Consider the following 16,635-nt stretch of genomic DNA (forward strand, 5'->3'; position numbering starts at 1 on the left):
TGCATAAGTTATGCTTAGTATTAATAAGAAATGGATTAAATATAGCATGTTGCTGTATGTTTTCCTTCAATAAATTTTCAATTTAAATTAATAAATTAATTACATTTTAATTATTATCAATGCATTTATCATCGTCGTTATCATTATCATTATCATTATTTCATATAAAAATGTATTACTATGCATAAGTAATTAATGATTAAAGTATTACTGTGAATTAGCAATAGTGTTTATGATGACGAAGAAATAATAATAATTATTTCATTAATGTGATTTATTAATAGTAATTAAAATGACAAAGAAATGATATCACATTATTTTGAATTAGCAGTGATAATTTAAATATTAAAAGAGTGATAAACCGTTATCACTTCATATAATTTATCAATAACAATAATTAGGATGACAGTATGTATTAACTGATGAAAATAGTTAATATAATTATCATTTCGAATTATTATGCAAAGTTTCGGATTAAATTAATTTTATAAATTTGAAAATAGAAAAATAATCGATAATTTTAGTTGAATAAAGTGAAATAATTAAGATAACAATAAATGCAAATGATAATAATTAGAATTGAAAGGATGATAAAGTTTGAATTGATATGTATGGTTGGTAAGTGAGACGACAACAAATTGAATGAGTTTATCGGCCTTTGACAACAAAAAGGTCACCAACACATCTCAGTAGTAGTAGTAATAGTTGTTGTAGTAATAGGAATACAATAATTATTTTGTATAAATAATACATCATTATTAATCAATTTTAATTTTATTCTTTTAATAATTTTTTAATTTTTATTACAAATTTATAATTTGATAGAATAATTTTTTTTATAATGAAATTTTCTTTTTTTTCCTTCCTCTTCATTTTATATATTTGTAAAATTTAATAAAATAGCGCCGATGAATTAATTATTCAATCAATATTTCTATTTGTAATTATTGAATATTTTTAGGAAAAAAAAAAGACTTAAAAAATTAATCCGAGTTTATGAAAAAAAAATAAATATTTTAAATTTAGAATTAAAAAAATAAGCATAGATATAAATTGTTAAACTGAAATGTTAAAATTTACATATAATCAAATATTATTTAAAGATTTTCGCATTGACATTAGTTTTTATTTATTTCAAAAATAGTTCTTATGAATATACATTTAGCAGAATTAATAGAAATTTAATAAAAATTCAATTTTATAAAGATTGCAATAATTAATAATTATGATAAACTGAGAATATCATTGCTTAACAATTGATAAATTAATGTTTTAGCTTAATTATCGTAAGCTAAATTACATAAAATGAAGGTTAAAATGAAATAAATCAACTGATAACATTCCAATGAAGGGACATTGACCAGAGGACATTGATATGATAATTGCATTTGAATTGCTGTAATCAATATCTTTTCCTCTTATTGTTATTGTTTTGTTATAATTATTATCACTATTACTGATATTATTATCATTTTTTTGTTATCATTGTTACTATTACTGCCATTACTATTATCATTATTATTTTTAGTTTATTGAAATTTCTATTATTATAATTTATTCATACTATCATTTCGCTAAAATGGAATATTAAAACTAAATAATTCTTTACAAAAATGAAAAAATGTTTCAAAAATAATTGATATATTAAAAAGAAAGAATAAAATTACTAATTATTTCATTTTTGATATTAATAATGGAATGCGATTGTTGTTCAAAAGTGTTTTCATACTTTTAAAAAGTTTAATTTGTTGAATTATTAATACTTAATTTATTATAATTTATCATTCATTTATAAATTTTATTCATTATTAATTTAGCGATTAATAATTACTTATCTTTTATTTTCAATAATATATTCCAGTATATGTTAGAAAATACTTGATATATGCTAATATGTAAAAATTACTATGCAAAGTAAGTAATATGATTATTTCAATTTCTATTCTTTCCAAGAATTTGCTAGTTTCATTTCGATAATAAATCAATAAAAGAAAAATAAGTAAGCAATTTAATTATTAAATAAAATTTAGAAATTATATTAGGTGAAATAAAAAAGTAACAAAAAGTAATATAAAAGTAGGTAAAGACGGAAAATGTTGAAATAATTGCTTGTGCATAGCTCTAAGTAAGTAAAGTATGTAAAGTACTAAGTAAAGTGTACCTGCACTTAATAATATTGAACCTAATTACAGGTAAGTAATTTTAATATCAAAGCTTCTGAAATCATTTTTATGCATACATCGTCAAAATGTAATAAGCACAAATTAAAGCATTGAATAATAGTAAGCCTAAATTTCAATATTAAAATTTATCAGTTAGCTAATAAATGAAGCACAACAATTTTCATTTTATCTATATGAAAGCATTGGAAAATTTTCGAAATAAAAAAAAATTACTAAAAACGCCGAATCGTTGTCAATTATTGATGAAAATAAAATTTTGAAGTAATTTAAATAATTTGAAAATAATTTCGGTCAAAGTAATGAAAATAACAACAAAAAAATATAATTGAATTTGAATTTTCTAAAAATTTCGGCCAACTCAGTTAACGCTAAAGAAAAAAAGAAAAAAAAAAAAACGACAAAAAATAGAGGCAGAAAATTTATAATTTTAAATTAGATCTTTTAATGAATATTTCATGACGAAATTTAATTTCAGTTCAAATTAAATTTAATTTCAGTTTCAAAATTTCAGTTCAGTTAATTTCAGTTAACAATAAATACATTAGATAAGGAAAAGTTTAAAAAAAATAAAGGGCTGAAATTTTGGTAATTGAAAATTTTTGTTTGAATAAAAATATATTTTTACTTTTATTTTCCTATAGCAGTCGGAAATTGAAATTAAAATTAGCTAACAATTAATGCGTTTCCTAAAGAAATTTCAATGTGATATACACGAACTGAAAATTTCAGTTAATTTTTGAAATAAATTAAATCCAACAATATGTAATTAAAAAAATGTTTAACCTTTTTCTAATTTTCAACAATTTTATTTTATTTTTTGTTTATGTGAAACATTTTTTTAGAGATCTAAATAAAATTATAAGCGTTAAATTGAATTTAAATTAAATATACAATTAATAATTGTGATAAGGAGATTATAATGATATTATTATTGTATGATTAATAAAAATGTGAATAAAATATAATACAAATATTTAAATTATAATTTTGAGTAAAATATAACGAGAAGCGACTTTATTTTTCCTTTCTATTTATATAAATATTAGTGAAAATATATAATTTTTGAATAAGAAAATTAAATTAAAAAAAAAGAAAGAAAAAAATTGAATCAAATGTAAAATATTTTATTTAAAAAGAAATAATTAAATAAATATAAAGACAGAAAATTTGAAAGAACAATAAAATTAAATCTAAAAAAACGGAAATTTACTCTTCAAAGAGCATTGATTAAAATGAGAAAGTACCATTACGAATAAATTTTTATGTTCTGAAAAAAGAATTGCTTACATGGAAGAATGAATTGCTTTTTTCATTTGTCTGATGGAAAAAGCATTTTGAAATAATACTGAAATTATCATTTGGCATAGTATTTATTTTAGTGTTGGCGAGCTTATTGGTAATAATAATAATAATAATAATTAATAATAATAATAATAATAATAATAATAATAATAATAATAATAATAATAATAATAATAATAATAATAATAATAATAATAATAATAATAATATAATAATAATAATTAATAATAATAAGAACACAAAATAGAATTATTGTTGTTCAATTAAAATTAATCGACGTATTTAAAAAAGCATTTCGACAATTTTTTTGTCAGCAAATCAATAACTAAAATCTTTTATCAATTTTTTTTTTTTTTAAAATCTAAATATAAATTTTTAAACTAAAATAATCAAATACCAATTAAAATTAAAATAATTAAAAATTTTTAAATTAAAATAATTAAAATTTTATTAATCTTCTTGAAGTAATATAAAACAATTATTTCAAAACAAATATACCAATTGTTAAATTAATGAAATATTATTGTACTTACCATTTCAATTATTGTACCAAATTAATTTCATTTGAAATGATATTAAATGATTGTACAATCAAAATTTGAAATGCATTCATTAATTGCAAATGTTTCTTTTGAATTTAAATTTAAAAAATTGAAAAAAAAGAATTTCTATAGATTCACTTTCAAATATAAGAAAAAACGAGAAAAAAAAATTGACTAACTAATAAATATTTTTCACATTTTTTCTTTCTAACTAAATATAAATTTACTTTTTCAAAAAAAAAAAAAATTTAATGTCGTATAGAAAAAAAAAAAAAGAAAGAAACTAATTGGTTAATTATGCAAATTAAAAATTGATGAAGAGAGAGAGGTTTTCTCTCTCTCTCTCTCTTATAAAAAAATGTTTAAATGAATTTGTGAGGGAATTGTTACTATCCTTTTCCTCTTTCATCTGCTCATCCTCCTACTTTTTTAGTTTGTTGAAACATTCATTATGTTCAATTAAACGTGTTCCATGATATTATTTATTAAATTTAGGTTACAAATTGATTCTAATCTTTGTTATCTTTGCAAAAAATAGAAATTTAAAAAAGGACAAAAATTTGTTTAAAATAGAATTTTAAAAAAAAAAAAAAAGAAAAACTAATATTAATGTAATTTTATGCTATTCATTTACTTAATATTTTATTTAAATTGTTTAAAATTTGAGAATAAATCATGAATTGTGCCAAATTTTGAAATTTACTTTAAGAAAAACTAATTTAAGGAACACATTGAGATAATAGGTTGAAAAATATTGGAAAAATTACAGGAATTAGAAGAACAAAGGAAGAGAGAGTTACAACGGAAGGATTAATTTATTAATTAATCGAATTTAACTTCATTTGATAAATTAATGGAATGATTTTCATTTTCCTTTTTTGTAATGCATCCAATTTTTCAAATAATTATTAAAATAAAATCATTTATCATTTAATTTCTTTACTATTACTTAACACCAAAAATTCGCCTATTTAAAAAAGCTTTAAAAACTTAAAAATTTGATAAAAATTTAAAATTTTGTAGCATATTTTTGAAAATTAACCGCTACTTCTAATGCGGTTTAGATTTAAACTCAGAATAATTTTGCTTGTAAATTTTAAAATTTCAAATTTTCTAGTCTTTAATATAAAAATTTGAAAAATGCCTTTGCATACTTGAAATGTGAAAAATGTTTGCATTCGATAATTTGTCTATGAGCGAATAAATGTGAGAAGGAATCATTGAAATATTTAAATTAATAATTTAAATTTTAGACAAAATCCAAAAATTAGTTATCTAAAATTCAGGATGAAAAAGTGGTTCCACTTGAAAAAAAAAAGTTTACATTCAAACTTAAAAACATTTAGTGTAGTAAAACAAAACAATGTTTTCTTTTTTTTTTTTTTTTAATTTTTCATAAAAAATTTTTAAAATTTTTGCATAATTCAAATTTTGAGAAAGATCGCAATAAGCTTGCTGCAGTGGTCGAATACAGGTCATATTAACGATCAATAATTTAATTTTATTTCTTCAATTTTATGATTGAAATTTTGAGATAAATTAGAACAAATTATAATGAAATGGAAATTTCTGAGTGTTATGAAAAATATGCATCAATAAATTAAAATTTATTCAAAAAATTTAAAAGACAACAGCTTCCTTTTTTTTTTTATTTTTGTAGAAACTAAAATTATTCTAAATGATCGATGAATTCAACAATTAAAAAAAATTTTAAGATGTAATTAATTCGTAAAAAAAAAGGATTCAATTAATTATCCATTTATCAACAATATAGTCTAAATTATTTATTTATTAAATTTGTTTAATGAGTAAATAATTAAACTTTTTTTTTTTCTAAAAAATGGATAATGGATCGGAAACAAATACCAGAAGACTGGAAAAAATTTATTTATTTAACAAATTTAATGAATAATTTAATAGACTTCAGTTCTATTTAAAACAAGAAAGCATATAAAAATATTTCAACTAAAAGTATGCCATCTAAATTTTATTTCAAAAATACATTTAAAATATTTTATAATTTGAATATTGGTAATAACATTAAGCCTAATTAAATAAGCGTAATTAAAAAAAAATTTTTGCAATTCATTCATATTTTTGATCATGACTTAAAATTTTTAATATTTGAAATAAAAAAGACTTCTTGGTAAGAATTCAAAAAATTTAATTTCAAACAGATGCATAAAATATCAAAATTCAAACAGATGAAATGTCATAAAATTTAATACATTAATTAATTAAAAAAAATTTTTTTTTTGAATATACATACAAAAATAGCTATTAATGATTAATAGTATAAAAATATTTTTATATAAAATTTCTTTTTATTCTTCTTTTCGTCATTTTTCCTTTTTTTTTTTTTTGATTTTTAATTTTATCATTTTTTAATAAAACTGGAATATATAACAAGTTTGACGAAATAAATAAAAAAAAAAATTTTTTAAAATTCGACAAATTTTATAGTGTAGCATTCATTCATTCATCCATTCATTCAAATATCAAATTATCTTCTTCGACCTCTTTCACTTTTTCAATAATATTTTTTACTTATTATTTTAATATTTTTTGAAGCTATAATTAAAAAGTGATAAAAAAAAAAGATGTGAAAAGAATTTTAGTATAATCATTGTTTTCTTTTTGTGCTTTTTCTTTCTTTTAATAATAATTTTATGAGTTAATTAAAATATTATTAATTTCAATTTCTTTTTTTTTTTGACTAACTTTTCTTATTTCTAAATGTTTTTTTTCAGCATAAAAATTAATATTTAACTACAATCGTTATTAATGATAAATTTATTAACTTATCAATACAATCACTCCAATTCAAAATGTTCGTTTTTTGATTAATTAGAATTTTATAAAATTACTAAAATAAATTATACAAAATTTTATGAAATAGATGGATGGATTGTAAATTATTATTATTATTATTGCTATTATAATTATAATTACTAATTATTGTTGCTACTTTTATAATAAATATAATTACAATTCGTTGTAACCAATATTAAAACGAAGATATTTCCTCAATTTTCTTTCTATCCTTCTTTCTTCTTTTTCATCTTTTACCATTTTATCAAATTAAATCCATTTTCAACCTAATTCTTTCTTCTTTAATAATATTTCAAAATTTTTATAAATTTTTTACAGAATTTATTTAGCAAAAATTTATTTATTGTTTTAAAAAAAAAGAAAATAGAAACAAAAAAAAAAAAAAAAAACAAACTTAAATAACGCATATTTGTTGTATTAGTTAAAATTACATTTGAAAATTATTTTGCAGAAAAATTGAATTTAATATTAATTAAGTAATTAATTAACAATATCCTATTTTTTCTTTGTTATAAAAACAAAAGATAAATAAATAAGACTTTGATACAAACAATAGTTTTTCTTTTCCAAACATTTAGGGTAATTTAAATGAGAAATGATTTACTGAATAAAATGTATTAACTTTTACAAACTTGTTTACAAAAAAAAAAAGAAATAATCCATCAATCTCTTACAAAAATGATTCATCAAAAAAGAAAGATTAAAATTTGATTAATTGAAAAAAAGTATAAATATTTTATAATTAATTCTCTTTAAGTTTGCATAGTTTCATTTAAGAAATTATATAAAATATTTGTTATATTTGATTGGACTAATCAAACTTTTAAATTTAATTTCAAATAAACAATGATTGTATTATAAAATTTTTTCTCTTTTTTTTATTGATTATAAAAATTTAAAAAAAAAAAAAGGAAAAATGTTCTAAAATGTGAACCAATATTACATTATTTTTTTAACAATTATTATAATTAAAAACAATTTCAGCAATATCAAATTGCCAAAATTCAAATATTTAATAAAATTAATTATTAAAATTTTTTATCATTTTATAAAAATAAAAACATTTGTGATTTTCTAACGTTAGCTACTGTTAGATTTTAAAATATTTTTTCATGTTTATGAAAATTGAGAGATATTTTTATAATTTATAGAAGTTAAAATTGATTTCAAATTTTTAAACATTAATTAGCGTTTAATTCATGTTGAATATTAGAAGTTAAAAAATTAAAAAAAAAAATTAAAGAAGTGAATTAATACTATTTTATCTTTCTATCAATTATAAAATTAACGAAATTTTCAATTTCTAAAATACTATTTGTTTTTAAAAAATAATCATTTAAAAGAAGAAAGATGAAAAATACTTTAATTTATCATTCATTATGCGATATTTATTTATATTAAAATTATTCATCCAAAAAAAAAAAAAAAAAAAAAAAAAAAAAGAAAATAATAATAAATCTTCAAAGAAAAAAAGGAAATCGAAATTTCATTAACGACCGATTTTGTAAAACAAATTGTCAATTTTACAAAAAAATTAGTTACACTTGTCGTAAACAGAATAATTGAAAAATGTGAAATTAGAAGGAAATAAAAACTAAAATTAAAATTTAAAAAAAAAAAAAAAAAAAAAAAATGAGAAGAAATGAAATAATTTATGCCAAGGTCATTTTAATTGGTAATTTTTCCTTCTCTTCTTTCCATCTTATCGCATTTTATTATTTTTTTTTTTTTTTTTCTTTCTTTCTTTTGGATTTTAATTTATTTTATTGTTGAAAAGAAGAAAATTCGATCATAAATGATTCGTTAAATTTTTAATTTTATCATTTTTTTTTTAAAGCAAAATGTTAGTTTGATTAATTTTCAAAATATTAAAAAGAAGAATGAAATGGTTAATTTATTAGTGAAATTAAATTGAATTTTGTCAACAAAAAAAAAAGATTTAAATGAAAGACACAAAGTAATTAATTAATTAACAGTGACATTCACTGTTAATAACAAATTTTTTTTTTTTTTTTCTAAAATAAAGCTATACAATTTGATGGTATTAAATTAAAAAAGAAAAGGAGAGAGAGAGAGAGAGAGAGAGAGAGAGAGAGAGAGGGAAAAAAAGAAAAGCGGTCATTTACATCGTTCCGCTTCAATATTTTCTTATCTATTAATGGTAGCGAAAGAAAAATAATTGGCCAATTTAAATTGACGAAAGAGAAAGTTTATTTTCTTGGCCTAAAAATGATTTGAAAGGGAAGGAAAAAAAAATTTAGAAAAGAATAATTAAATTAATATTAATTAGTTTTATTGTAAATTATTATAAGTTTTAAGCACATTTTTTTTTTTTTTTTTCATTTCTTATCCATTTTTTTTCTTTTAGATTTAAAAATATTCTTTAAAAAGAAAATTTTTTTTTAGGAAGAAAAAAAAAAGAATTCTTTTGTTTTAAATTTATATTAACAATAAAAAGTTAAATGAACAAGAATTTTAAAATGATAAATGATTATTAATTATACATAATTTATTTCAATGTTTGCCTCAAATGTTTTACATCTTCAGATGTTGTCAAACTAATTAATATTAAATTAATATCTAAAAGTAATGATTTTCTCGGAATTTTCAACTATATACGAGTTTAGAATTAATTAAATTATAATATCGAAGAACCATTAACTTTTTCTTCTTCTATTCAAATAATTTTAAGTATTTCAGACTATTTCATTCTATGTGATTTTGTTTTATAAATGATTAAATCATAGATATTATCAAATACAAATAAGATTTTACATTGATTACTTCAAAATTACTTAAATCATTTCACGTATGACACGTCGCTTTTCTGAGTAATAATTAAGGATTAAGATTAATACCTAAAAAAGAAAATTGAAAAGAAAGAATTGCTAGAAAAGAATTTCTTAAAAATAATTGCACTACCTATTCTTCGTTTTTTTTTCTTTTTTTTTTCGGTATAAATTTTAATCATAGAAAACATAAAATTCACATAGATGGAAAATTTAAAATAAAATTTATTTTAAACAAATTACAAGGACATTTGATGAGAAATTTACATCGGTTTTTTTCTTAGTAAAAATATTTCAGCTGGGAAAATTATCCAAAAATTGTAAAGTTTAATATTCCATAACTGAATGCATTCCATCGTCCTTCGGGTAAATTAACCAAGAAAAAAAAAAAAAAAAAGAAGAAGGAAAGAAAAGTAATGACCTCAGTGACCTTGACGTCTTAAATGAGGATGAAAAGGAATGAGAAATAAATGAATGATTAGAAATATTTATCACATTTAGTCTTAAAGAAAAAATGGATCTGATTAACTGATAAACTGATAAACTGATTAACTGATCTGACTAATTGATTAAATAAATTTTGATAAAAGCATCAAAATTTGATTAATTTAACATATTTGTAAAAAGGATTTTTGCATAAATAACTTAAATTAAATTACATTTTTTCAAACAGTTTCCTTTATTCAAACAAATGGAAAAGTTAATTTTTTTTTTTTTTTTCATTTACTAATAACATTGCATAATTAATTATAACTTTAACTAATAATTGATAAAGAATAACTGATAAAATCGTTAATATTATTAATATAACTGATGCAATTTTTCCATTGTTAATATTTATAAAATTTACTTAATTTTTTTTCTTAATTGAAAATTGCATAAAAAATTTAAAAATAAACTGAAATTTTAATTTTAAAATTACTATCACAGATTATGCGACATTATTTAATTATTATTATTAATTAAACCTGTTCAATTATCCAATTAATTACGAAACAATGATATTTTGATGATAACAATAGTTGTTGCAATATAATTAATTAAGCAATGTGATTTCTAGAAATAATTTTTAATTAAAACAAAAAGCTGATTAATTATGAATTAATGAGTTAATTAATCAATTAGTTAATTATTCCTTTTATTCATCATTTCTCTGATATTAGTTTTAATTTATGATTTTATGCATAATTGCTATTTTTAATTTATCGACGAAAAAAAAAAGGAAAGAATTGCCAAATTAAATTTATTTCTCTTCCTCTCTCCCTTTTTACTTCTATCTCTTATTTTTTCATTCTTTACAAAATGAAAAACGTAAATAAATAAATAAATAAAAGACATAAAATAAAATAATTGCTTGGGGTTTTTTTTTCTAAAAAAGAAAAAAATCAAGTTTTCTATAGTTGGAAATAATTTAAAATTTTCCTTGTATTATAAAAAGAAAAAGAATGTCAGAAAGAAAAAACCTTTGTAATTTCATTTTTTCGCATTTTTTTTTTGTTTGCTTATTTTGCCGTTGGCGCAATTGGCGGAGCGCAATCTTTTTAATTGCTTCAATAGATTAAAATGAATGAAAAAAGAATTTTTTTCATTCATTTTACGCATTGATAATATTTTACAAAATTATTTATTCGTCATACAATCGAAATAAATTTTTTCTCTGAAAATTTATATTTCTGAATTTTAATAAAATAAGGATTTTTTTAAAATTTTAATTTATAGCAATTTGTGCAATTGGTAGATTTGAATGAAATTATTGAGATATTATGCGTTCAAAAAAATTAATGAAATTTAAATTTTGCATTAATATAAGAATAGGATGGATAATCTTAAAGTCTAATATTAGGGTTTCATCTAATTGTCATATTTTAGGAAAAAAAATTTTAATAAATTTTTAAAAAAAATTTTTTTTTTTTTTGCATTATATCAATAGCAAAAAACAATGAATAATGTAAATAATACTAAGAGTAAAATTTCAAACAAAATTTAATTTGAAATTTTTTTAATTTAAAATAATAATCATTGAATTGTAAATGATAATAATTTCAATGCTTTTTGTTTTCCATCTTTTAATGAATTTTTTTTTTTTTTTTGAATATATATTTAATTACAAAAATTTTAGTAACATTTCAGATTGTTCGACTTTCTAAATGTTTTTCTGTTTTATCATATTTTATATTTTACAAAATATTGTGGCGCAAAATGTAAACACTGGTAAGTATTTTTCTTTCCTTTTCAAGTCCAAATAAATCAAAAAAAAAAATTAATAATTAGAAACAGAAATATGAAAATAAAGAATTTTTTGATCAGAATGATATACCATACAAATTTATCATAATATAATACTATCTGATTTTATCAGAATGATTATTTTGTTAATACAACACAATCAATATTAAATATAACTTTTTTTTTTTAGTCTTTCTTTTTAAATCATACAAAATTTTCAACTTTATTTAATGTACCAATCTGAATTATTAATGAACTAATTAAAATAAGATGAATTATTTGAGAATTAATTAATCAAAAATCAAATAATACAACATTTAAAATTAACTTATTTGAAAAAAAAATTTTTTTAATTTTAAATTTTATCATTGTAAATATCATTCATTGATTTTCAGTTGTACGTTTTGATGAAATTGATAAGGACAATGATAAGCGTATAACATTGAATGAAATGAAAAGTTGGCATAAAATGAATCATATAATTAAAAGTGATAAGGAATTAAAAGAAATGATTCAATCAAAAGATCGAAATAATGATGGAATGTTAAATATAGCAGAATTTGTAACATTGTTATTAACTCGGAAATCGATCAATTACAATGAACAAATTTTTAAGGTAAAAACAAAATTATTTAAATTGAAATCTAAAAAAAAAAAAACATATGAATGATTTACTTTTGTCAACGAGTAAGTTATTAAATGAGTTTTCAAAAGTTTATCTTTTATTTTTTGTCTAAAAGTTTTTTAATCTTTTTTCTTTTCTTTTTTTGTTTACTTAACAAATTTTATTATTGTTTTTTAATTGATTTATTTACAAAATTTTTAACTGACTTATTTGAATAGTCTCTTTTTTAAATAATTTAATTAAATTAACAAATTTTGTTTTTATCATAGCGTATTGATAAAAATGGTGATGGAGTGATAACACCAGCTGAAGCTATGCAATCAAAAGATAATGGAATTAATGAAAAAATTATACATGAAGTCTTTCAGGTATGTTTAGCTTAAATAATTTTAGAATTCTAAAATTAAATAATTTAGTAGTAAAAATTATCAATTTCAATTAATTAACAATTTAACAATTTCGATTAATTATTATTGGTAAAAAATAAAACATAAATGTAAACAATTTCATTCTTTTTTTTTTTACTATTTTTATTTTAGTTAGTTGATTTTAACGGTGATAGTAAAATTACCATCGATGAATTTACATCTGCTATGAATGGCAATTTAAATGATCAGCAATATCCTAATAAGCAGGTAAATAAATATTAAAATAAAAGTATAAATTCTCGTTTCATTTTTCTTTAATTCAAGTGGTTTTTAATTAATCCAATTTGAATTTGCATATTATTTGCTGTGTAAATTTAATTTGTTCAATTTCATGAAATGATAATTTAAACGTAACTTTACATGCATGGCTGATAATATTCTAAAAAAAAAAAATTAATTTATGACAACATATAAGTGAATAATATTACTTATTATTTATTTAATAGTGTTATTATTTTTGTTATTGTTTTATTTTATTGCTATGTTATTATTTTGTTATTTAATTATTATTATTATTATTACTATTACTATTATTGTCAACATTAAGTTTACACTCTAAAGATCATTTTTTGAAGTTATCATTTAATTTGAATATTTCAGGCAGGAAAAAATCAGAATTTAGCCTACCAATTGATAACACTTATTGATCAAAATTTAGATCATAAATTATCAGTTCAAGAAGTGTTTAATTTTGCTCGAGCAAATACCAAAGTAAGCAATGGAATGAATTATTTGATCTCTTTCAATTAACAATAACACTAATTAATACTTTAAAAGTTATCATTAATTAAAATTCATAGAACAATGATATAATTTAAATAATTAATTTATTTAATTTCATAATAATATAAGAATAGAAATGAATATTACACTTTTTAGTTTTATATATTTATTTAATGTTACATTTAATAAATAATTTTAGAACTGAGCAAATATATATATATTATATTTCTCATTGTAAATCATTTCAAAATTAAAATTTAGGAAAAAAATTTCTTTCAAAAAGTGAATTTAAAGCATTCAATTATCTATTTATGATAACTGTTAAATATTTTTAGTTCTTTTTTCTTTTTTTTTTTTTTTTTTATTTTTTGCAATTATTACTGATAATTGAAAAATTTTTTTCAGAAGAATAAAACTGAAATAATTGAAGCATTTGGTCATTTGGATTCTAATTACGATGGCTTTTTAACAATTAATGAAATAATAGCTCAGACGGAAAAAATTGTCGCATTAGTACATTTTCAGGAGCCACCGCCAGTTGTTAATAATTAGAAATGAAAATATTTACATTTTGTTTTTATTATTAATCAGTATTTAAATTAAATTCAGATATTAAAAAAAAAAAAAATTAGTTTTTAAAAAATTAAAATTATTTTATACTTTATTTGTTTTTGTAATGATTGCGCCCGCACAGTTACTTCCATCATTTTGTAACAAATGATTTTACATTTAACGATTAATTGAATATTTCAAACATTTAAAATGTCATTCGAAAATTTTTGAACATTTCAAAATATTTCTTTAAATGGTATCAATTTTTCAATAAAGTTTTAATCATTGAAGTATGATTATTGATTAATTATTGAGATGATCTCATAAGTTATTTGTTAGAAATGATGAAAAATAATTCAATAGCAAAAAAAAAAAAATAAAATGAAATTTTTCAAAATTTCCCGACTAAATCCTTTTACAAATTATGTGAAATGTAAAATTTATACATACAATTAATAAAGATTGTACTTAATCAAATAAATAATATTTGATAAATAAAAGTTTATTTCTTGTTCTAATTTTGATAACACTTATTTAGAATTAAGCAATTATAGGAAACTAATGAGTACCATTTAATAAATATAATTTGTTATTCTAGTCTTACCATATATTTATGTGAATTAAAATATGATTCAGAATCTGAATATAATACTTGAAATGACTTATTGATAATGAATAATTGCTAAATTGATTTGATTCCTATCAAAATATACTTCTTCCGTGATTGAATCACTTCCTAATTGATCAATTCAAAATTACTTTTCAAAATTTAAAATTAATTAGTGATGGTAGAAAATAGAAAAAAAAATTATTTATGAAGTATACATCGTTCTTCATCTAATATTGTTGCAAAATATACAATGTATTCATGTTATACCAGGCATTTCAAAATTAATTTTGTTAATTTACTAAAATAATAGTTACAAATTTAATTATAATTATAGGACTATTAATTATGGGATGCTAATTAGCATATTTTAAGCTTACTTTATGTATTGATATTAAATTATATTTACTAATAGTAATCTGATTATCACTGAAAGCTTAAATAATGATTGATTTGATTTCTGGAAAATTTAAATTTACAATTTCTTCTCTGATTTTGAGTCAGATGGTTTCCTTCCACTGTGATTGGTGTTTGATGTCAACAAATGAAATCCTAGGAATGTGAAAAATTTCAAAAATGATTTTAAATTAAATCCTTTTTGTATAATTCAAATAGGTTATCAAGTTGAGTTGAACTATTCAATGCAAACAAATAATATCAAATATTGATTGTTATAATAAATGGATATTAATTGAATATGAATTATATTATTAATATTAATTATTATGAATAATACCAGTGAAAAATTATAATTTATTTATGGTAAATTTAATTAAATATATAAAATTTCCCATTTTTCTTTTCTTCTTTTTCATAATGAATGTTGATTGATCACAATTATCATTTACTATCTAATTTAAAATTTACTCAATCATTTAGCATTCATTGCTTATTTTAAACAATAGATTAAATAGAAAATAATGCAATGAAATCTTAGAATGTAATTTTATAATTTGAATAAATTTTGAAAAGTGTGAATAATTAATTGTACTATTATATCACTTATTACTCAATAAAAACACAGCTTTTTTTTTTTTTTTCAAAAATAATAAATTTAAGGATAAATTCATTGTTCGATTTACAAAATTTTTAAAACATTAATTGTCAAAATCATCATTTAATACTTTCAAGAATTTGATCACACACATACATAAATTCCGGTTATTCTCATGTATCCGAAAAGAATTAATCTCATCAATGCATTCATTATCTCATAATATTTAATCTCAAAATGAATAGAAAATAGAAATTAGAATATTTTAATGATCTGATACATCCGTTTTATCAATTTTCGTATTTCATTAAATAAAAGAAAATGGAATATTACCAATAATTCGGAACAATACCGATAATTTATTTACTACTAACTTTAATGTTTGTTGAATTATTAAATCATAAGAATTAAGTAATTGTAATTATTACTTATTATTTCACCTTCATATCACCATTATCATCAATGATTCAGAAAAAAAATTCGATTAGATTTATTCATAGTTTGATTTTTTTTCACAGTTTCTTTTTCAAATTGTAAGATTATAAATTATTGATAGCCAATAAACTGATTAGATATGTTATCACTACAAGTATAAACAACATTTCTGACACTTTCTATGAATATTATCAGCGATATTACAATGATCGATCATACTGATGGTAAAATAAAATGATATTACATATAGCAGCGAATAACATTGGTCCCCGACGTGTCTCACGTGATTCCACGTCATAATCACGCTTACAACAGAGTCTCGCATTGAAAACAATGCTAAGCTACTCTTGTTCACTGTCCTCTCTAACTGTTTCCCAATGTCTCTTATCTAACACTC

At 19.2% G+C, this 16,635-nt stretch overlaps 1 protein-coding gene across 1 annotated transcript; it reads left to right on the top strand.

The window, feature by feature from the left end:
• Positions 1-11,795: 11,795 nt before the first annotated feature.
• On the top strand, positions 11,796-14,202 carry Bm17348 (Uncharacterized protein; the record flags this gene model as incomplete). The annotated part of the gene is made up of 6 exons (XM_043076352.1): positions 11,796-11,859; positions 12,270-12,490; positions 12,769-12,867; positions 13,039-13,134; positions 13,528-13,638; positions 14,056-14,202. The coding sequence occupies 6 exons, from the start codon at positions 11,796-11,798 to the stop codon at positions 14,200-14,202; spliced, it is 738 nt and encodes a 245-aa protein (XP_042932286.1).
• Positions 14,203-16,635: the final 2,433 nt, after the last annotated feature.

The sequence above is a fragment of the Brugia malayi genome (assembly GCF_000002995.4).
Source record: "Brugia malayi strain FR3 genome assembly, contig: Bm_v4_Chr1_scaffold_001, whole genome shotgun sequence".
NCBI classification, from domain to species: domain Eukaryota; kingdom Metazoa; phylum Nematoda; class Chromadorea; order Rhabditida; family Onchocercidae; genus Brugia; species Brugia malayi.